The 23,726-nt window shown below is 40.0% G+C and overlaps 1 protein-coding gene across 1 annotated transcript in view; it reads left to right on the top strand.

Annotated features, from left to right (window-relative positions):
• SH3PXD2A (SH3 and PX domains 2A) overlaps positions 1-23,726 on the top strand; it is a 348,301-nt gene that overhangs the window by 63,553 nt on the left and 261,022 nt on the right. The window contains exon 2 of the mRNA XM_044665543.1: positions 6,021-6,101. Within this exon, the coding sequence (XP_044521478.1) occupies positions 6,021-6,101 (81 nt within the window). The remainder of the gene's footprint in view (positions 1-6,020; positions 6,102-23,726) is intronic.

Below are 23,726 nucleotides of genomic sequence, written 5' to 3'. Positions count from 1 at the left end.
TGTTTTCTTTCACATACTGTGGTCATGCAAATTGTTCTTCTGGTCCTGCCTACTTCTCTGTGTATCAATTCATACAGATCTTCTAAAATGTCTCTGATTTTTTTCTAATTCGTTGCTTCTTTTGGTGCAATAATATTCAATTTTATTTGTATACCACAATTTATGCAACCATTCTCCTGATTGTTGGATACTCACTTTGCTTCTCATTCTTTACTACCAGAAAAAAAATGCTGTCATAAATTATTATTATTTTTGTTTGTTTGTTAGGGACCTTTCCCTCTGTCTCCGTCCTCCTCAAAGGTATGTACCAATAGTAATATCCCTTGGTCAAAGAGTACGTTCGCTTTAGTGACTTTTCCAATATAATCCCAAATTTCTTTCCAGCATTGTTAGAACAATTCATATCTCCTCCAAAGGTACACTAGTGTGTCTGTCTTCCAACAGCCCCTCCAGCAGTTTGACATTTTATCATAGTCATTCTGATAGATGTGAGGCAAAACATCAGAATTGTTTCAAATTGCATTTTTCTATTCTACTTTCTTGATTTCCAGGGGAGAAAGCTAAGGCTTAAAAAGAGGAGATTAAAGCAGGATGGGAGGCGAAATGAGGAGCCCTAGAAAATGACCTAGATTCTAATGTTAGCTGTGCCAGCTTTGGGACAAGTTATTTAACCTCTGAACTTCTGGTTCTTCATCTGTAAAATGAAGGAGTTGGGTTAGATGATGTTTAAGGTCTCTTCTGGGTCTAAAGTTACAGGACTTGTCCAGGGTCAACTAGCAACATAATAACAGAATAAGAACCAGAAGCCAGGACCTGACTTCCATCCATTCCAAGATTCTTTCCGCTGCCCACCTCATGCCTGGTTCTAATGAGATGACCAGATATAAAGCAGTCACGTGAACAAATATGAAAAATTCAGAGGCTAGTGGTGCTAGAGGATAGAATGAACACTGGGTCTGGAGTCTGGCAGACCTGATTTAAAATCTGACTTCAGACACTTATTAGCTATGTTACCCAGGGCAAGTCACTTAATTTCTGGTTGCTTCAGTTTCTTCAACTATAAAAAGGTTAAAAATAAAAAAATGCATAAAAACAGTAGCACTTATATCACAAGGTCCTGTGAGGATCAAATGAGATTTTATAAAAAACATTGGCACACAAATAAGCACTATGTGAATGCATTTTACTGGCCTCTCTCCTTCAGGGACTAGTGAGAATGGGTTGCTGATGTGACCAGGCTTCCTGCCTTTGAGATAGAATTGTCAGTGTCCCTGCTGGGGCAGAGGTATGGACCTCCCTTTTTAGAGAATAAAGATGGAACTTCTCCTAGTGTACTCAGATCCTGCAGATAGGATGTGGGGTTGCCCTGAAGGGAAGCTCCCAAAATTTCTGCCATCTTAAAAAAAAAAAGTCAAGGGAAAGGAAAAAAAGTTTTGAAAAAATCTATAAAAGCTTAAAGGTAGAGAAGATCTTTTCTTAGAAACCCATCACCCAAACAGTTCTCTTTGGAAGCAAGAACATTTCATTGCAAAACCTCCATCAGATGCCAGCTGTTCTGTAATGCTACTTCTGTACTTGGCTCCTGTTGCAGAAGGATTTATGGGGCCTCCAAGAAGCTGATGGTAAATAGAGCTGATTTTTCTCACATGACCTCTGACCTGTCCCCTCTTCCCTTCACCTGCTTTTTTCTCTGTGGTTTATCTCCAAAAAGCCTCTGGAGCCAGCAGGGCCAGACCTAGGAGTTCAGAGGAGGGAGGGGGAGAGAGAGAGAGAGAGAGAGAGAGAGAGAGAGAGAGAGAGAGAGAGAGAGAGAGAGAGAGAGAATGAATGAATGAGAGAGAGAGAGAGAGAGAGAGAGAGTGTGTGTGTGTGTGTGTGTGTGTGTGAACTTTGTGTATACATCCTCATCTGGAAGATAACCCTACTTGTCTGGTGAATAGAAGAAAAGTCTCTTCTGCTCTTCCATTGAGTGGGANCATGCTCTAATGACATAATAACATATAAATAAGTACAAATGAGAGGGAAGAGAGATAAAGAAGAGAGGAGATGGAGAGAGAGAGGGGGGGGATGGAGAGAGAGGGGGGGGAGAGAGATGGGGGAGAGAGAAAAAGAGATAGAGAGAGAGAGAGAGAGAGAGAGAGAGAGAGAGAGAGAGAGAGAGAGAGAGAGAGAGAATGAATGAAAGAGAGAGAGAGAGAGAGAGAGAGAGAGTGTGTGTGTGTGTGTGTGTGTGTGTGAACTTTGTGTATACATCCTCATCTGGAAGATAACCCTACTTGTCTGGTGAATAGAAGAAAAGTCTCTTCTGCTCTTCCATTGAGTGGGAGAAGCCCGTTAGCCCTTCTCTTATCTCTGGGCTTATCACCAGAGAAGGTTTAGAAAAAAAGGGGGGAAAAAAAAAGGAAAAACTCTTGATTTTTCTTAAGGCTGCCTTTGAAGGAGAACATGTGGATGTGGAATAGTGTCCTGGGTGGTCAGTTGAATTTCTCAGAATGTCCAGGCCACATTGGGGAACTTTGGTTAAATGATTTAATATATTCAAAGCCCTTTGCAAAATCCTAAAGAACTATAAAAAGTCAGTTATTATGCGGCAATTCAAGTTGTCATTTTCCCAGGACACTCCTTGTTACCCCATCCACTTTGGGGTAAGTCCTGGGCTTTGGAATGACCATGAGGCATATCTATGGCATCAACAGACCCACCCTGTAGTCCTAGGGAAAAGCCGAGAGAAGGGAGCCTTTGAGACAGTTTTATTTTTTGGGAGGGGTGGGAAGGCATGAAATTTAAACACATGGCCCTGGATGATGATAGCCAGAAAGTTTAGCTTCCAGCAAACCCGTAATTTTGACTTCTGAGTGTTTTTCCCCAGGAGGTGGTTCCTGTGGGTTTGAGATTTGCCTCTCTCTAGACAGAACTAGGAGGGAGGGTCTCGTGAAGCTAGGCTTTCTGCCTTCTCTGAAAGAGAACCCATATGCTATAATGGAAAGAGCACTGGTTTTAGGGTCTCCAATCAAATGGAGATAGGAATAGGGACTCTATCTATGATTTCATTGGTTTAGGGAACTCTCAGATGAGGAAACTCCTTTTAAAAATGCCAGTTACCATCTTCTCTGCAATTGTAGCCTTAGGGAGTTGCCTAGACAACTGAGGGGTTGATTTAGTAAGCCTGGATATGTCTGAGTTAGGACTTGAATGCAGATCCTCCTGGTGCTGAGGGCAGCTCCCAGCCTTCCAAGTCCTGATAACTGATTCCTACGGTGTTTAGCAATAAAAGTTTCATTTCCCCAAACATACTGTTCTTGAGTCTGTTTCCTATCTGTAAAATGAAACATTTGGACTAGGAGTTTTTTCATCTAAGTCCACAAAAGCTTTTTTAAAAATTGATTATCACTGGCAATGAAAGTGAAAGACATTCCAAAGAATATATTTCAGTATAATCGATTTTCTTCGTAATCCTGTGCATTTTATTTTATACATTTAAAAACATTCTGAGGAGTTCGGATACTTTGCCAGACTTCCAAAGGGGTCCACCACACAAACGATGTTAAGAACTCTTGGACCAGATGTTTTCTGAGCTTCCTTTCAGTACTAACAGTGTATGATTTCATGATTAATTTAAGAGGATACCCAGTCTTCCTTATCAACTGAGGGAATAGAAGATGCCTGAGGTTAATCTCTTTTTTTGGGATCTGGTAAGCTTGGAAGAATGTTATTCAGTCATTTTTAGTAGAGTTTTTGTGACCCCATTTGGAGTTTTCTTGGCAGAGATAAGTTTTCTTGGCAGAGTTTGCCATTCCCTTCTCTGGCTTATTTTACAGGTGAGGAATTGAGGCAAACAGGGTTAAGTGACTTGCTTAGGATCACACAGCAAATAAGTGTCTGAGGCCAGATTTGAACTCAGAAAGATGAATCTTCTTGATTCTAGGTCTAGAACTCTATGCACTGAACCATATGCTGCTCTTGAAATACAAATAAGTTTTTTGAGGGCAGGGACTCTTTTATTTTTTATACTTTTATCTCCAGCATCTAGCAGAGTGCCTAGTACCTGCTTAATGAACACTTATTTGGTTCATTGTTTACCATGCTATATACTCTTCTATAAGCCAAATAGTGTAAAACAGAATTTTTATTGATTTTTCATAAGGACCATAAAATGCCAGAGCTGGAAGATCTTCCCAGGCATCATAGAGAATTTTAGAAGATTAACACTAGGAAGGATCCTTGAGGTCATCTAGTTCAGCCCCCTCATTTTACAGATGAGGAAACTGATGTTTGCAAAGGTGAACTTACTAGCTCAGTTTACACAACCTGAACCAGAACCCAGGACTCTAGAACTGTAATCCAGGGATCTTTCCATTCCATAATGGTACCCAACCTGAGTTTTGGAAAACTGAAACCTAGACAGGGGATGTGACTGGCCTAAAGTAAGGTCATTTGGCTAATTAATTAGTAGCAGAGTCAAGACAGGAACCTAAATTTTCCTGAATATTAATCCAAACCTTTCTACACCATATTGAAGGAGAGCCAACCATGCATGATGACAGCAGGATCAGAAATAACAAAAATAGAGAATAATAAAATGATGTACTATACATGAAGTTAAGCTTTCCCATAAAGTTACTTAAATGTTGACTCGTTAATCATTCATAATCAAGCCTCACTCTAAATGGCCATACCCTCCCATGACAACATCTGGCTGATTGCCCATCCCAATAATGGTTTCTGCCTCTCTAATGTCATGATAGCCATGAGTGACATTAGGTGGGGCATGCCGCCTAATAAAGATTAGGGAAGTAAGATGAAGAGTGGAGGTTAGGAGAACTGTAATTAAGTTTTTCTCTTCCATTTTCTTTTCTTCATTATTTAATTTTCTGCCCAAGCATGACAGTCCTTATCCTGGCCAGTTTCTGGCCCTTTGATCCTACATGGGAACAAATGGGCTTCTTCAGGGTGACGCTGAAAGTGTGATTTGAAGACAGAATAAGAATTCCGAGTGATGCCAAAATAACATCCTCATCCTCTTGTGAAACTTCCTTGGAGCCCTAGCTAGCTCCTTCGACCCCGATTTACCACACAGTTTGAAAATCCTTTTATGAGGCTTCTGGAAAAGTCGGTGTTATTCCATCTCTTCTTTCAATCTCTCCTCATTCTCCCTTCAGTGAGGACACTTGTCTTATCTTTCTTCCTTATGTTTTCTGTATCTAGAATCATGGACATTCTTTGGGAGCAGGTATGGGTGTGAGACAAAGTGGTCTCCCTTCTCTTTTCTTGTCCCATCTGTTATGTATCCCAACTTCAGTGCCAGAATTCTCCTACCAGCAGTCATTTATTAAGAACACGCTCTATGAATCCATCCCTTATTTAAGGAAATATAATAGGGGGCAATTTTCCAGGATGGTCTAGTTTTCTGTGATTCTTGGAGATATCTTGAAGTGATTCATGTGATTGTAATATGGGAATCTTCTGCTGGTAGCCTGGAGTTCTCCCAAACAAGACAGGTTTGATATTCAGCTTTTTTAAAAGGATGAAAGTAGTAGAAAGGTGAGAAAGAAATAACTGTATGGGAGAGGATCTGTGACTTGAGTCTTTTTCTCTATCCTTCAAATGGTGTACCCCATCTTTGTGATATCCTGTATCCAGTATGCTAATAACTCTAGGCAAGCTGGAATATCTCAAATTTGCTTATATGGCCATAGATGATTATATGGCCATAGAATACTTTTGTCTTAGAATCAGAAAATCTGGGTTTGAGTTCCAACTCTTCCAAATACTAGCAATGTGACTACACTGAACCTTTCTGAGATTTGGTTTTCTGATGAAGATAAAAACACATACTCAAGGGTTACTGTAATGAAGAAACTTTGTTGAACTTTAAGTGCTATAAGACTGTGAGTTATTCTTATCTATAATAGCTCTTTCCCTTTTATTTATTATTTATTTAATTTAGATTATTAAAATTCATTTATTAAAGATTCATTTTTATTTATCCAATTTATTAATTTTTCTTTTTCCTCTTGTAGGTCTACATCATCAATGTGACTTGGTCTGATTCCACCTCCCAGACTATCTACAGGAGATACAGCAAGTTCTTTGACCTGCAGGTGGGTTTTTGTCTCTGTGGCGATACTGTTTTGTTTCACTTGGAAGGATCTGAATTTCTCATTGGTCAGGCTTCTTCTCATTTCTCCTTCCTTCTTTCTCTTCTTCCCTCCCTCCCTTCACTTGACATAAAGAACACTTTTCAGCCAAAGGCTTAGGGGTCAGAGTATAGCAATAACAGATGATGCAGAATTCTTGGATCGAGCCATATTTGTGAGGGCAGTGTTTCCTGGACATTGCAGGGTTCTCCGCCAAGAAACAGATGTTTTGAGATATTTTCCACAGCTTTAATTTGCTTCATAGAACCTCAGAACTCTCCTAGAAAGAGAAGGGACTTGGATAGTCATCTAATCTTGCTCTCTTACTATCATAAAGAATCTCAGAGTTGAAAGGGATCTCAAAAGCTTTCTAGTCCAGATACTCAACAAATTCAGGAATCCTCACTATTGCTCACATTTGGGCTGATCATATAACCTTGGCTTGAAAACTTGCTGTGATTTGTTTGGAAGTTCACTGTCTATCTAGGCAACTTATCCCATTGTTGAACAACCTTTTTTTTTTAGAAATTTCTTCCTTGTATTGAGTCTCCCTGTAACTTCCTGCCATTGGTTTGAGTTTCCTTACCCTTCTTTCCTATTGTTTTTTCTAGAGGAGGTAAAGATGGCTAAGTACTGTTTTAGAGGGTGTGTATGTATATAAATATTTAGGGTGAGATAAAAGTCACTATACATCGAATGAATGAAGAAATGCTTTTATTGAGGACTGTATGCCAAGCACTGGCATCTCACATTCTAATTGTGGGAAACAACACAAAAAGGAAGGTTAAGCTGCAGGAGGGATGGAAAGACTTTGTGGTGCTTAGGCTACAATGGCAGGATAGATGATAAAGCCTGGTGGTACTTAGGTTACGGTAGGAGGGATTGTAATTGGTAACTTTCTGCTCATCTAGTGGTGAGTAGAAGATCTGATGGGGTGGGATGGGGTGTTGGAGGAACTGGCCCACTACCATTGGGAAGAGAGTAGTCAAATCAACAAACATTAGGAATGTCCTTACTATGTGATCAGTTCGGGAGTCATAGTGGATCTGGACTCTCTCCAGAGGATGGAGGGGTCAGCATTCAGTTATGGGGGGGTAGGGGACATTGGCAGGAAGGTTGTAGATAAGGATTTCCTGGAGCACTTGTTTCTTCATTACCCAATGGGGTCTGTGCAATACACTTTTGCTTTGATGCTTTAAAATGTTAGGTAACACTGAATTATACAGATGGCAATCCATTCATGAATTGCTGGTACCAAAACAAATTGATCATCTGATGGCATAGGATCATGGAATCAGGACTGGAAGGGACTTAAGAATAGATAGTCCCCTTGCTTTGAATCTGTATATCTATATTTCATACTGCATGCTTTAAAAAAAAAGTCTTTATTGCTTGTCTGTGCTTCCTTTTGTTCTTTTTTTTACATATTAAAAAAATATCTTTCAATGACCCATTTATTTTATGGCATTGTTATGGTTAAACTCCCTTTTCACCTGTCCATAAAAACTGAGAAAAGAAAGAAAATATTTGTAGTATATAAATATAGTCAAGCAAAATGAATTCATATGTAATAATGCCCCCAAATGAATGTCTCTTTCTGCTCTCTGTATCCATCACCTCTATGTCTGGCGGTGGGTTGCATAATTCAGTATTATTGCATTGATTAGTGTTTTGAAATCTTTTAAACTTGTTTGTCAAATTCTCCTATAACTTGTTCTCTTGATTCTATTCACTTCACTCTGCATCAGTTCAGATTACTTAAAGATTCTCCTAAATAATTTATTTTACAATTTCTTATGGTTCAATAATATTTCATTATAGTGATATACCCCATTTTGTTTACCCATTCCTTAAAGAAATTCCCCTTAGATTGTAGCTCTTTTTCCCCTCTTCTTTTCTCTACATCAGGATCAGAAAGTTAATTTTTGCTTATACCTATTCCCCTCATCTCTCTTCTCCTTTCTCTTAATACCTCTCCCCACCTTCTTACCCTTTTCTCCCTGGTTTTCCTGGTTTTGATATATTTCCATACCAAACTCTGTGTGTTCAGGTAGATTCTGCCCTCCTGGGTCCTTTTCACTTTAAGAGTGAGGTTCACCTCCCCCTTCATGTTTGTATACTCTTCTCAGCCATTATAATTATGAGAATCAGCAAGTTCCTTTTCCTTCTTTTTCCTTTGTATCTTATTGTATTTTTCTCCTTATTCTTTATTCCCTTACCATTCTTCAAATCCTCAGAACAGAACCAATTCATCCCAGGGCCTCTGTTTTTCTCATTTAACTCCCTCAATAACTTTTGAAGGCATTAACATTCTGAAGAGACACTTGTTTCTTATTACTCATTTAGGAAGCCATCATTACCTTATGATACAACTCACTCCAGTTGCTAAATACATTTACCTTTCCAGATTTTTCTGGATTTGTATTTCAAAGTTCCTACTTAGCTCTGGTCATGTAATCAGAAATGCTTGAAAAACCCCATTCTGTTAGATGTTCTTTTTTTTTTCCTTTTCTTTTTTTAGGATTATTCTAAGCTTTGTGATAAAATTTAGTTGTGGTTGTAAGTCTATATCCTTTGTCTTTTAGAATATTGCATTCCAAGAGTTTTCATTTTTAGTAGTAGCTGCCAGGTCTTGTGTGATCCTCACTATAGATCCTGGGTACTTGAACTGCTTATTTCTGGAGATTTGCCAAAATTTTTTCTTTGATGTGGAAGCTCTGTGACATTCCTGGGACTTTTCTTCTTCTGAGGTTTCTTTCATGAGGTGATTAGTGGATTCTTTCTATCTATACTTGGTTCTTTGATTCTAATAGATCAGTTTCCCTCTTAAAATAGAATATTCAAGGGCAACTAGATGGCTCAGTAGATAGATAGTCAGGCATGGAGTTGGGAGGTCTTGGGTTCAAATTTGAATCAGATACTTCATAGCTGTGTGATTCTGAGTAAATCACTTAATCCCAATTGCCTACTTACCACTCTTTTGCCTTAGAATTGCTACTTAGAATCAATTCTAAGACAGAAGAAGATAAGGGTTTAAAAAAATAATGTCTAGTTTTAAAAAAAAGTTAGAATTTTTAGGAAGTCCAATAATTCTTTTTTAATTTTAAACTCTTACTTCCATCTTGGAATCAATTCTATGTATTGGTTCCAAGGCAAAAGAGCACTATGGGTTAGAATGGAGGTTAAATGACTTGCCTGGGCTCATTCAGCTAGGAATTATTTGAGAACAGATTGAACCCAAGACTTCCCCTCTCCAGGCTTGACTTTATTCACTGAGCCACATTGCTGCTGTAGTAATTCTCAAATTTTATCTTTCCATGGACTTGTGTTTCAGGTCATTCAATAAACATGTATTTAGTGCCTACTATTTGCCAGGCACTGTGCCAAGAGATTGTTTTTCATATCAGATATCCTACATTTCCTCTTGTTTTTTCAATCACTTGATTTTGTTCCAGTATTTCTTGCTGTCTCATGGAGTCACTTATTTCTGTTTAGTCTATTCTGGTTTTCAGGGAGTTTGTAAGTAAGCTTTACTACTTTCTTGTCTAAACTGTCTCTTCTCCTTGAAGTTCTTTCCTCCAGAGGTTTTATTTGATTTTATAGTCTTTTAAAAAATGTTTGTAGATGTAGTTATGAAAAAAATCCGTATTTTTCTTTGAATCACTCCTTGAAGAGTGACTGCAAAGTTACTTTCTTCTTTTGGTGGATCTTTTAGATTTGCCATTATTTTTTATGTTGGTTGGTGTTCTCTTTGAGTTATCTCTTTAGCTTAAGTTAGGGGCAGGTTCTGCCCTTTGCTGAATTTTCAGGTGGGTTGGTCAGCTGCGAGCTGTGTTTAATCTCTTGCTTTGCATCCCCTGGTTTCTTGTTCCCCCATGGGCCTTTGAGGTTCAGAGTGCAGGATCTTCAGGGACCTCTCTTGTATCTCAGAGGCATAGGAGAGTAACAAAATATTAGGGTCCTCAGAACTTCAGAAGACAGTACTTCATCTGTCTTAATCTGTGAGCTGTGAAGATGACTTGGTATCAATCACCCTGGGGCTTTATGAGGGAGGCTCTCTGCTCTTCATGGCCCCAGACACATAGCCTTATAGACAACACATATCCCTGACCACTCCAGGTCAAGTAGGGAGGCTATGCTTGGGCATTATTGGAAGCCACCTTTCTTACCGTCTTTTGGCTTTTGGCTTTTTTTTTTTTAATGTGATTCTCTGGATTTTTTTCTAGTTTCACTTTCTTCATTTCATATTATTTATTTCCCTGTTTCTTTATATTCCTTATGTTTATAATTCTTAATTACATTAGCATAATGGCTAAAGCACTGGACTTAGAGTCAAGAAGGTCAGAGATGCAACACCATGACCCATTTTATAGATGAGGACCTGAGGCTGTATGATAATATCTTCTGAATCCTATTCTTTTGATTGGTGAGTCCTTAGCTCAGACCACCATTTCATGAGGGGTCCCAGCTATGGTTACTTCCCTTCCAGAGTGACTGGTTTCTCCTATCCACTCTTTCTTCTGGCTTTCCTATATATGTTGTGTAAAAGTGAGGCACCAGGGATGTTAATTATTATTAAAATATAACCTAAATGGTTTGTGGGTACACACTGGGTTGAAGGAGAGATAGGACCAACCAGGATAGGGAGACATAGGAATGGCAGTTGGCCCAACGGTCACCCAGCTCACCCTAAGCCAGGGTCTATGGAGTCAGCAGGCAAAGGTCAAATTTATGCAGTTTATTTGAGGGAAACTAAATAAAGGATGGGTTAGGGGATTTCTACACTTGAAAATCTAAGGGGCAAACCACAGGGGGCAGGGAAGGACTTAACACACTATCCTATTGACCTAAGCCAGGCAGGGCCCAAAGGAAGCAGTACTGGAGTCACAGGGAAGGCTTCTTCAAACCTGGTTCCAGCCAGGTTTGGTCAGCACAGCTAAAGGGCCTGAGGGTGGCTTTGGGGTCTCACGGTAATCCAAGGATGGTCACTGGATGCCAAGAGCCAACTCCACCAGGTGATCCAAGGGAGAGTGAGTTTGAAATGCTGTCCACCAGATCCCAAACCACTTCCCCACTTAAAGCAGCTCTGCAGATCTTGTCCACTTGCTGAAAGCCTTCACCTCTCAGGATCCCAGGGAATCTGGATGTAGTTTTTCCCTAACTCTGAGATCTCCCAGGGTTAGTAACAGTTATGTTCCCAACTACTAATGGAGTCTCTCTCAGAGCACAAGCCCCCTTCCTGCTCCTTCATTCCATCTTGGAATCCTCCAGCCCTTCCTGCTAGGTCCAACACTAATGCTACATTAATCTTCCTCACAACAGTTGCCTTCCCCTATTAGAAAATGTTTCTTGAGGATAGATACTGTTTTGATACTTGTACTTGTATCCCCAGCACTACTGGCAAAGTGCTTGGTAAATGGTTTAATTATCTAATAGCTCCTTCCTTAGACAGGGCCTGTCATGTAGGAAGGGCTTAATAAATATTTTATTATCTGCTATCTATCTTTCTAACTATCCATCTGCCTACCTCCCAGGGATGTTTTGAGGATCAAATGAGCTAACATATCGAAAGTCCTTTATAACCCTTAAAGCACTGCACATAAATGTCAGTTATTATTTTATTTATGTTGTCCACCATCTTACAGTCAGAGCTTTTGGTCATTTCAGCATTTGTGGAGCCAATGAAAAATAACCTACTTTCTTTTTTTAAGCTTATTTAAAAAAATAAGCAAGGAACATGGGATTTGTGAGCTTCTTGCACCCTCTTACCCATACCTACCCCCTATTTCTGTTCCTCTGCAACTCCTGTCCATTCTCCAGAGGTCCTTTTGGCTTGGGCGGGTAGAGTTTTTCAGAGCTGCACTCATCAATGGGGTTAGTGTTGCTGGACAGGAAATGATGTCTCCTTTGGGGAGAGGGAGCCCTGAAAGGTCCCATTGATAAGAGAAGGGGGTCTGAAGGCCAGTGGAAAACTCTCAATGTAGAAATTTTCCCCCTTTTCTTTTTCAGTCCCTTCTTTTACCTCCTAATGATAAAATATCATAAGAAAGGAATGTATTTCCTTTAGTCTCCATCATTTCCTTGGGGCTACCACGGGGAACTCTTAGTGCAGTGCAGTTTTCCAAGTGTCTTAAGGGTCTGAGTATGAGATGACCATTGGAAATGGGCAAGATCTATCCATTTGAGAGATGATGCTGTCTTACATACACAGCTGGGGAAGGTTTTATCTTGGAAGCTTGGGAGACTTGGAAACCCTTTGAATGTCTCTTGGTATCAATCCCATTGCTAAGCACAGAGTCCTTCATTGAGTAGATGCTCAATAAATACATGGACCTTTATTAGATAGAATTAGATTGGACAGGGGGCAGCTGGGTAGCTCAGTGGATTGAGAGCCAGGCCTAGAGACGGGAGGTCCTAGGTTCAAACCCGGCCTCAGCCACTTCCCAGCTGTGTGACCCTGGGCAAGTCACTTGACCCCCATTGCCTACCCTTACCACTCTTCCACCTATAAGTCAATACACAGAAGTTAAGGGTTTAAAAGAAAATAAAAAAAAAAAATTAAAAAAAAAAAAAGAATTAGATTGGACTTATGCAAGGAAAACGAACAGAAAAGTTCTAAATCTGCCCCCTGAGTGAGGCAGGCCACTCTTTTTCTGACCTAGCAATAACAAAGAAACTCAATCTTTGGGTTTTAGCCTCTCATTTAAGCATTGCAACACATGTGTCCCCATTTTACAGAGGGGAGAAATCATACTCAGAGTAAATTGACTTATCCACATTCACCTGCATTTAAAAAGCAAAGACTGGAACATTGTGAGTTTCTTCTCCTAGGCATCTAAACTGCTGCTTTTGTGCGAGGCAGCCCCTTTAAGGAGGAACAAATTGATTTTCCTTCTCTCCCTTCTCTCTAGACCTTAGTTGCTAGGAATCCATTTTCATAGGATTGAGTTTCTTTGTTGTTGCTAGGTCAGAAAAAGTGTGGCCTGCCTCACTGAGGGGGCAGATTTAGAACTTTTCTGTTCGTTTTCCTTGGATAAGTCCAATCTAATTCTATCTAATAAAGGTCCATGTATTTATTGAGCATCTACTCAATGAAGGACTCTGTGCTTAGCAATGGGATTGATACCAAGATGGATGAAATAGCTTCCTTGCTATTCAGGAGTTGGAGAGACAAGACCTTAGCATAGTTGGTTGACTTGGTAGGTTGGGTTCCTGAGGAGAAAAAGGAGTTCTGGAAAAACTGAACGTGAGTATTGCTCTCAAAAGTATTTTCTTAATTTCCATTGAAGTCCACACTCCTCACCCTCTCTTTCTCAGACCTTCATTAAGGATTCCCTTCCAAAGCTCCTAAAGTCAGTTCTCACTTGGCAAGAATATTGAGATTCACCCTAGATAGCCAAGATGGAACAAATCAATCAGGGCTGCTGGGTTTAAAGGGAGGTGTTAACCATTGCTGAATTTCCCCAGGATCATCTGGCTTTAAATTTTTTTTTTTTAAAGCAGCACCAAGCCTATGTTTCTCCAACAAATACTTTGGCACTGAGTCTGTCCCTTCCTTTTGATCTCCTTGTCATGCTACTAGAATGTGTCATAGGACACCTCTACTAAGGGATAGTCAGGTAACACTGAAAAAAGACAGATAACACTGAAAAAAAACCCAATACTGAAAAAACCCACAATTTTCCTATCCTTTTCCCAGGAGGGTGGTAGATTGGTTGTTGATATGGTAAAGAGCAGACCAAATGTCACTTGAAACAGTACCTACATTGTTCAAGTTCTAACTTTACCCTCTCTACAGGTTGAAGTGGCGCAGTCACTGAAAAGCTTCTTAAGAATGATCTGATGATGGTTTGACTAGGAGACAGCATGGTATGGTAGGAAGAGAGAGATTAGGAATCAGGGGACTTGGGTTCAAATCTCAGCTCTGCTTCTTCCTAACCATGTGACCCTGGACAAACCACTTAGCTTTCATCTGTAAAATGGGGCTAAGAATACTTATATTCCTACTTTTCAGTCCTCATTGTAAAGACTGAAAGAGAGAGTGTGAAACACCTTTACAAACTTTAAAGAGGTGCAGAGATATTAACTAATTTATATAATTACTCTATATCTATAGAAATGACAGTATGGATAGTGCTTCTTGTTTAGGCATTTTGAGTGAGGGATTCTGCTTTGGAGGCAGTGTGAGAGAGTGAAAGAGCTGAATTTAGAGTTAGGAGAAGCCAGGATTCGAATTGTGTTTCTGACACTTTCTAGCTCTTTGAACATGGTAAGTCACTTAAACTCTCAATTTCAATTTCTTCATTTGTAAGGTGTGTGTGTGGGCTATCTCTGTAATTATTCTATCCGAGGGTTGTTAAGATCTGAGGAGATAATTTATGTCAAGTGCTTTATGTTTCCTTAAGATCTACATAATTCTGAGGAGAGTCTCATCGGATACTGGGAACATGGCTGGGTATGGGATGTTTTGGAATGGCCATCCTGTGAAAACTAAAACTTTGGTCAGACTTCCTTTGCTGTTCCTCTCATATACCATCTCCAGGCTTTGGGCATTTTCACTGGTTGTTTCCCATTCCTGGAACTGTCCCTCCTCAGTTCTGCCTCCTCGTTTCCCTGGCTTCCTTCAAGTTCTAGCTAAAACTCAACCTTTTATAGAAAACCTTTCCTGATCTCCCTTAGAGTGCTTTCCACTTTATCATGTGTATGACTTTGTACATGGTTATTTTCTTATCATTTCCCTTATGAGACTGAACTCCTTGAGAGCAGGGGACTACCTTGTGTTTTTCTTCATATTCCCAGAGCTTAGTGCAATGCTTGGGACATAGTGGGTACTGAATAAAGGCTTACTGATGACTCATTGTGGGATTTCTTGCCCACTGGAAGCTTATCAGAAGCTCTAGAACAGTGATTCCCAAAGTGGGCGCCACTGCCCCCTGGTGGGTTCTGCAGCGATCCAGGGGGCAGTGATGGCCACAGGTGCATTTATCTTTCCTATTAATTGCTATTAAAATAAAAAAAAATAATTTCCAGGGGTGCTAAGTAATATTTTTTTCTGGAAAGGGGGCGGTAGGCCAAAAAAGTTTGGGAACCACTGCTCTAGAACAACTAAAAAAAAGAGAATTTTCTAGTAGATTGAGTGTACGGATTGCTGGGAAGCCAATGCCACTGGTTTATCTCAGTTAGTTTTTGGAATAGAATAATCCATGAGAAAGGTGCAGAAGGTTATAAATTATAGGAGAGGGAGTGTTATCTGTGTTTTTCCTGCCTCTCTTGTGGTCTGTTATCTACTGAGTGCCTGCTTATAGACTTCACTCTGTGCTAGACTTGAGAGTGAGAGATGGAAGTGTTCATTCATTCATTCAACTAGCATTTTGAGGGGGCCACTGCTCAGTAGGTAGAGCACAAGGCCTGGAGCCTGGAAGACCTGAGTTCAAATATGACTTCACTGGCTTTGTGACTATGCAAGTCACTTAGCATCTGTTTGCCTTGATTTATTGGAGGAGAAAATGGCAAAGCACTTCAATGTCTTTACCAAGAAAATTGCATAAACAGTATTGGCATCATGGAGTCATGAAGAGTCAGACATGACTGAACAACAACTATGTACTGGATACTGAGGATTCAAAGACAGAAGGAAAACAGGTTCTGTCCTCAAATATATTACATTATGTTCGGAGGAAAGAACAATACAGATAATTAAATCCAAAATAATTTCTGGGGAAGGAAGTATGGAGGACCCCACAACTATGGAGGATTAGAATAGGCTTCCTTTTGGGTATATTATTTAAGTTGAGCCTTGAAGAAAGCTAGGAATTCTTAGAGGCACACGAGGAAGAAGTATGTTCCAGGCATGGTGGAGAGCCTAAGTAAAGGCATGGAGATATGAGGTGGAATGTCAGGTACCAGGAAAAGGAAATAGGCCAGTCTGACTGGAATGTGAGTGTGTGAAGGGGTGCAATGAACCTGCAAAAGAGTGGGACAATCTTTCTTTTCAGGGGTGCTCAAAACTGAGGTGGGATAACAAGGCTTATATGAATGAAACAATAGTATGCAAAATAAGATGCTCTAATCATCAAGGTCTGGGTTCCATGGAGGAGTTGGGGGCTTGGGATGGGTCTTGTAGGATGGGCATGATTTGGATAGGTAGAAGGAAAAGACAGAGTGGTGGTATGAATGAATAAAGATATAAAGGACAGGACCATGGTTTGTTTTTTAATTTGGTGAGAAGTCAGGCCTGACCTATTACAATCAACGTTCAGTTCCAAAGAAACTCATCTCATAGAACCTAGTTCTAGAACTGAAGAACATCTAGTCCAATCCCTTCATTTTATAGATGAGGAAATGGGACCCAGGGAAGTTAAAATTTCTCCAAAATCACCAAAATAGCAGTCTAGGAAGAATTTGTTGAACCCAGGTCCAATAATTTCAAAGCCAGCATTCTTTCCACTGTCTATAGAAGTGAAAGGTTTGAACACTCTATTGGAGTGTGTAGCTATGATAACTTATTTGTTGTGTTAACAAAGACTCTTTTAAAAGATGGGTAGCTGTGAATCTCATTTGTCATTTTAACAAAGACTCTTTTCAGAAGTGTGTGGCAATGAGATCTTATTTTTAGGATTACAAAGACTCTTTGAAAGAGGGGAGATGTTGAAGTCATTTGATCCCAGAACTTGGTAAGAGTCTTCAGTTTATTTTTTTTTTTATGGAAAATGAGCAATGACTGTGTTGTAAACAAGACTTTTAAAAAGGACTAGATGGGCACTGAGTTCCCTTCCAACACTAAAATTGATGATTTCTGTGAATGGAAAGAGCACTGTTGGTGCCTAAGTTGCAAAACCAAAACTCTAATCACTCAGTCCTTTAAAGTGTCATAAGATGTAGAATTAAAAGATATCTCAGAGAACATCTAATCTCAATGACCATATTGTAGGGACGAGGAACAGAGGTAGGTTTTGCTCATAGAGGCTTCCCTATGGTCAGAGATCTTGAAGCAAAGGTTCTATGCCCATAGCATAGGCTGAGATGTTATAAAGAGTTTATGTGTTTTAGGAAGGACTAAGTCTTTCCTTTCGAAGGACTCTTTCAATGCTATGACTGTATAATTCCAGGTCATGCACACAGTGAATCTTGGCTGGGGTTGGGATGAGAACCCAGGGCTTTTCAGTGGTTTTCACTTTCCATAATCTATGGTAAGAAAAGATAACAGAGGCTAACTGTCCTTTGTGGCTTGCTTTCTTTTGGATTTCTCTGTCCCTTTTCCATTGTTCACTGTAGTAATGAACTAGGATACCAGATGAAGGACAAGAAGTATGTCCTGACTTTTATTTTTTCATTATCTGAAGAGCATTCCACTCCACTGATTCTTCCATATGTCTTTGACAATCTGGACCATTTCCATGAGGGCTTCTGAGATCATTTCACATGGTGATTTAGAGATAAGAAAACTGGGGAAAGTCCTAGAACTCCTAAGTGGGGACAGCTAGGGGGAATAATGAATGGAGTGCTGGATTTTTAGTCAAGAAGACATGGGTTTAGGGGATGCTAGGTCACTCAGTGTATTGAGAGCCAGGCTATAGGTGGGACATTCTGGGTTCAAGTTTGGTCTCAGCCACTTCCTAGCTATCACATTGCCTACCCTTTACCACCCTTCTGCCTTGGAACCAATACATAGTATTGATTCTAAGATAAAAGATAAGAGTTAAAAAAAAAAGACATGAGTTCATATCTTTTCTCAGATACTATCTGTTTGACTCTGGCCAAGAAACTTAACTATTGTATGCCTCAGTTTCTTCATCTGAAAACTGGGAATAATAGTAGTACTTACCTTACAGGGCTGTTGTGGGGATCAAATGAGATAATATATGTAAAGAACTTTGCAAACCTTAAAGTGCTATATAAATGTTAACTATCTTTATTCCCCCTAGAAACATCACCCATTCAATATTATCTGACTGAAGAAGGGACCTACTCACCTACAAGGTTCTAAAGACAGCTGGACTGAATGCTGAGAACAGTCTGGCTATTAATCTGTCAGGGGACTTGGAGGTGGGATTAGGAGAAATGAGGTGTGGAGGGAGTAAGGGGAGTATTTTAAGTTTCTTACCGTCTTGGGCCTGCTCCAAATCAGATTTCCAGCTCCTGCAAAACCTCTTTGCAAACCTACTTGACTGTTAAGTGTCCCGAGCAGTGCGCTGGCCTCTGCTGAGGAAGGAACTGAAGTCCTTAGGAAGCCCTGGCTCTTTGTCGGATTGTTTCACAACATGACTTACAAGGAGCTGGGCTGGAGTAATTGCAAGAGCAAACAGGGACTAGGAAGGTGCTATTGGTCCTTCATGCTGAACCCCAGGCTAGTTAATGTGCAGGGTAAATATTTGGTCAGAGTGAGAGAGGATTCCCCCCCCCCCCTTTTTCTTTTCTCAGGGCACGTGGACACTATAGTTGGTGGAGGAGTTTGGGGCAGGCTCTCAGGCTGGGATCTTGTTAGGAAGAGTCGTTTCTTCTTTCTCACCTGCTCCTCTACCCCTCTGATCCCTAAATTCCTCACAAATTTTTAGAGTAATCAGCTTTCAGTGAGCCATTTGGAAGGGGAATGATATCACGGGGTTCTCAAAACAGTGTATAATTTTAAAAAAATTATTTATATTTGGATGTGGAATGCATAACAGATTTTGTTTTTCATTGCGAACCTATTGACTTTTTTTTTGATGGTTTGCTTACACCAGTTGGGGAGGGAAAAATGATGGATCATAAATAAATATCACTAATGTAGAAGGGGATAGGTATCATTAGGAAGAAAGAAACAAAATTATGTGGAAGTTCAGAGAAGGGAAAAATAATTTCTAACTGGTGGGTAACATAAGAAGTCAATTACAGAATTCCCAACAAGAAGGCAGGAAAAGCTTGATGAAGAGAGTAATAGTTGATTCATGTCCCAAAATATGAATAGGAATTGGACAAGTGAACCAATTATAAAATGAATTTGAGTGCATAAACACACACCCCAATGAAGCTGGGGGTGTGGTAGCCCAGATGAATACTTGATGTTGGCCTGGAGGAAGAGGAGGGGAATTCTGCAATGTCTCAGATTTTAAGTGACTGTGGCTAAGTCAATCTATCAATTTACTCCTAGGGTGAGCTTGGAATGTTGGAAAAAAAATGTGTTAGGTTGATGTGCCCAGTGGATAAACCATGTATGGATGATTGAGGACTGACTTTATTGTTTTTCAGATGAGAGGCTCTTAGGATTATAAGTATTACTCAATCAACACAACTTTTTAAAGCTCTTTACTATATGTCAGGCAAAGGGCTAGACAGTGAGGATACAAAAAAAGTCAAAACACATTCTAATGAAGAATACAACCTGCAGATGACTATGCATATACAGGATCCACACAATATAAATGGAAGGTAATTTCGGGGGGAAGACACCTGCTAAATGCTCAGAGGGATCTCTGTGCTAAGACCAGGAAAGGTCTTTGGCAGAAGGTAGCATTTGAACTGTCTTGAAGGAATCTGGGGAAGTTAGGAGGAAGGGGTAAGGAGGAAGAATATTCCAGGAATGAGGCTGGAAGGGACTTTGGAGAGTCTAATCCCTTTGTTTTATAGTTACAGAAACTGAGACCCAAGGAGAAAGTGATGATGGTAATAATAGCTAACATTTATGGAGTAATTTTAGGTTTCCAAAATGATTTGTGTTATTATCTCACTTATACCTCACAACAATTTTGGGAGGTAGACTAAGTATTTTTTATTCCTCCCACCCTTTCCTTACAGGTGAGGAGACTGAGGCTTAGAAAGGTATAGTGACTTATTAGTGCTAGCAAGTTTCAGAGGTTAGGACTGAAGCCTAGCCCTCTCTTGACTCAAAGTAAGTTTCTCTTAACTAGGTACTGCTTGGCCTCTCTAACATCACCCAGAGTTCCTGGCAGAATCACAATGAGAATCTAAACCTTCCAGGCCAGCTGTCTTTCCACTACCTTCCAGTAACACTGTTCTTTTCATCAATATCATGGCACACAACCCATTTCACAGAGAAATATAAAAATGGAAGCCATCTAAGGGGTCTTTTCTTAGACTGAACCTACATGTAATTGTTCCTGGTAGGGGCAGGGGGTGTAGTAACAGATGCAGAGAAACACCACGGAGTAAGCTATTTAAGGAGGTCTGAAATGAAATTTTAGGAGTCTCTTATGAGCAGATTCTTTTCTCTTTCCCTTATTTTTCTCTCTAAGCCCCCACAAAAAGCTGGAAGTCCAAGAGAAGAAGTTTCTGTCCTGTATGTTACATACAAGACTTACTCAGTTAATATTAGCTGGTGATTTCATGATCCATACAGGGAAGGCAGCACATTAGAAACTGGGCCCTCTTGGTATATTAGAGCACTGGTCTGGTTGTCAGGAGACCTGGGTTCTAGTTCTGGCTTTCCCACTAAATGCCTATGGGAGCTTGGGCAAGATAACTTCCTCCTGAGCCTGTCAAATCCTGTCTTAGACACTGTGATTCTCACCAAGTTACTTAAGCTCTCTCAGCCTCAGTTTCCTCATCTCTAAAATGAGAGGATTTATAGTTCTATGATCCTATGATGAGCTTTTCTTCACTTCGAGATGCTCTGGATTAATGATCCTTTTCTTAAAGGAATGACCCTTGTTTGGCAGAGATATCATTGCCTTTTTTACTTGGTGACTTTGCAAAATTCTTAAAGTGTTTGCTATCAAGAGCTTCAGGAAGGAAAGATCTCTGGGGCTTTATGAAATAGTTTTGTGTTGTACAAAGAGTGCTCTAAGCCTAACTAAGACTATTCCTTCAGAATTCAGGGGACCTACAAGGTCCTACCTGCTGGTGATGATGAACAGATGAGGCTCTTGAAAGATTTCTCTGAGGTGTGTGTGTGTGTGTGTGTGTGTGTGTGTGTGTGTGTGTGTGTGTGTGTTGTGTTGTGTGCCCATGAGTGCATCTGCATCCCTGGATGTATATAGGTGGAATTAGTCCAATCTCAGTAAAGGGTACTAGTAGTTATCACTATGTGGGCAGGGACAGGGTGAAGGATCAGGGAAGATGGGCTTTGGTGGGAGTAGTTAGGTGGCACAGTAGATAGAGCTCCAGTTCTGGAGGTGAGAAAATCTGGGTTTAATGTGGCCTCAGATACTTCCTAAATATGTGACCCTGGGCAAGCCATTTACTTCCAGTTGCCTAGCCCTTGCCACATTTTTGTCTTAGAATTGATACTTACAGAAGGTAAGAGTTTAAAAAAAATATCCTTTGGTGGATGGACATTTTACATAGGCAAAATTACTTTTTGGTAGGGGTGGGAGAACATTGGCCTGGGAAGTCAAAAAAGCCTGGGTTCTCTTTAATTCTGCTACAAACTCTGGATGTTCTTCATCCAATTGCTTACTTTCTTCTGGATCTCAGTTTCCACATAGCTGCCAAACAATTGGTTTGACCATATCACTTCCCTGATCAAAGATCCCTTAGTAGATTTTTATTATTTCTAGAATAAAATAGAAAGACCTCAGTTTGACAGTTGAAACCTTTGAAAGTATGCTTACAGTCTTATGTTTTCAGGCTGGTGACCCCTTACCTTCTTATTCACTATGCTAATTGTAGTCCTTTGAAATCATTCCTATCTATGTGTGCCTTTGCAGAAGATATTTCCAATGCCTAAAATAAACTCCCTCCTTACCTCTGCCCCTTAGAGTAGCTAGCTTCATTCAAGGCTCAGCTTATAAACTCTCCCCTACTTCTAAGCCATTCCTCATTCCTTTGCTTATTAATGTTCTCTCTCTCCTCTTCAAATTCTTGGGTTACATTGTGCTCCCTCACAAGAATGTAAGCTCTTTGAGAGCAGGGACTTTTTTGTCTTAATACACATTATGACCTTTATATATGGCTCTTATTAAATGCTTGTTGGACTGGATTAAATGGGATCATTCTGGATGATTTCTGGGGTACTTTTCAGCTCCTGCAGTCTTATCAGACTATAACTCTATGGCATGGCTAAATATTGTGGTAGAATTTGACCTGGCCGGATACCCTTATGACAGCCTCTAGAGAATTAACAAAATCATCTTATTGAACTGAATTTTTTTGTTGCTTTGCTTAAAACAAATTAGCTGTCTGCTTGGTGTTTTTCTTGGTTATATGGGCCCATTAAATGATGGGCAAATACTCCAGTTCCTTTCTTGAGTTAACTTTAATGATCTAGCAAGTGGCCTTTTCTCAGTTCTCAGCCTTTTTTGACTTCTCTAGCCTTTGACTATTAATCACCCTCTTCTCCTTTATACTCTCCTCTAGAGGCCTTCATGAAATGATTCTCTCTTGGTTCTCTTCTTGTCTCTGACCAAACCTTTGCAGTCTCCTTTGATAGATCTTCATCCAGGTTACATCACATGTAAGTATCCTTCAGGACATTGTCCTGGTCACCCTTCTCTTCACCTTCTAGCCTTAGTTCACCTGGTGTTCTCACCATGGATTCAATCATCATTTTAATGCAGATAATTTCCAGTGCTATTTATCCAGCTCTAACAGCTCTGCTGACCTCTAGACTGACATCTCCCATTTCCTGTTGGATCTTTTCTTTACCCTTCTTCTCCCTTCTCCCCATTCCAAACCCCCATCATTGAACATCTCAGAATGGGAATCACCACAATGCCTGGCACCTAGTATAAACTTATGTTTGCAAACTGATTTAATTGCTTGATTTGTTCTGTTGGGAAAGAGCATTAGAATTCACATCAGTGGCCAGGACTCAGTGCTCCTGTTCTTTGCTTTGATAATAATACTTTTATTTCCACCAGGCATCTGGAGGTGAGGAGAGGCTGGACCACCTAGGCTTTTTCTTTTTTTTGAAGTCTTAAAAAAAACTTCATTTAATTAATTAATTTAGAATATTTTTCCATGGTTACATGATTCATGTTCTTTCTCTCTGCTCCTCTCAACCCCTTCCCTTAGCCAATGTGCAATTCCACTGGGTAAAGTTTCATTGATCAAGACCTATTTCCATATTATTAATATTTGCATTAGGGTAATCATTTAGACTAGGAGTTTACATCCCCAATTATATCCCCATCAACCCATGTGATCAAGCAATTGTTTTTCTTTTGTGTTTCTACTCCTACAGTTCTTCCTCTGAATGTGGATAGTGTTCTTTCTCATAAGTCCCTCAGAAATGTCCTGGGTCATTGCTTTGCTGTCAGAAGTCTATTACATTCGATTTTACCACAGTGTATCGTCTCTGTACAATGTTCTCCTGGTTCTGCTCCTTTCATTCTGCATCAATTCCTGGAGGTCATTCCAGTTCACATGGAATTCCTCCAGTTCATTATTCCTTTGAGCACAATAGTATTCCATCAGCAACATATACCACAATTTGTTCAGCCATTCCCCAATTGAAGGGCATTCCCTTATTTTCCAGTTTTTTGCCACCACAAAGAGCGTGGCTATAAATATTTTTGTACAAGTCTTTTTTCTTATGATCTCTTTGGGGTATAAACTCAGCAGTGGACCACCTAGTTATAAAAAGCACAAGATAGCCATGAGAAAGGGGGGGTGGGAATAGGAGGAGGGGGAGAGAGAGAAGAGAAGAGAAGA

This window comes from Gracilinanus agilis, chromosome 2 (genome assembly GCF_016433145.1).
Source record: "Gracilinanus agilis isolate LMUSP501 chromosome 2, AgileGrace, whole genome shotgun sequence".
Classification (NCBI taxonomy): domain Eukaryota; kingdom Metazoa; phylum Chordata; class Mammalia; order Didelphimorphia; family Didelphidae; genus Gracilinanus; species Gracilinanus agilis.
This window is presented reverse-complemented; position numbering and strand designations above follow the sequence as displayed.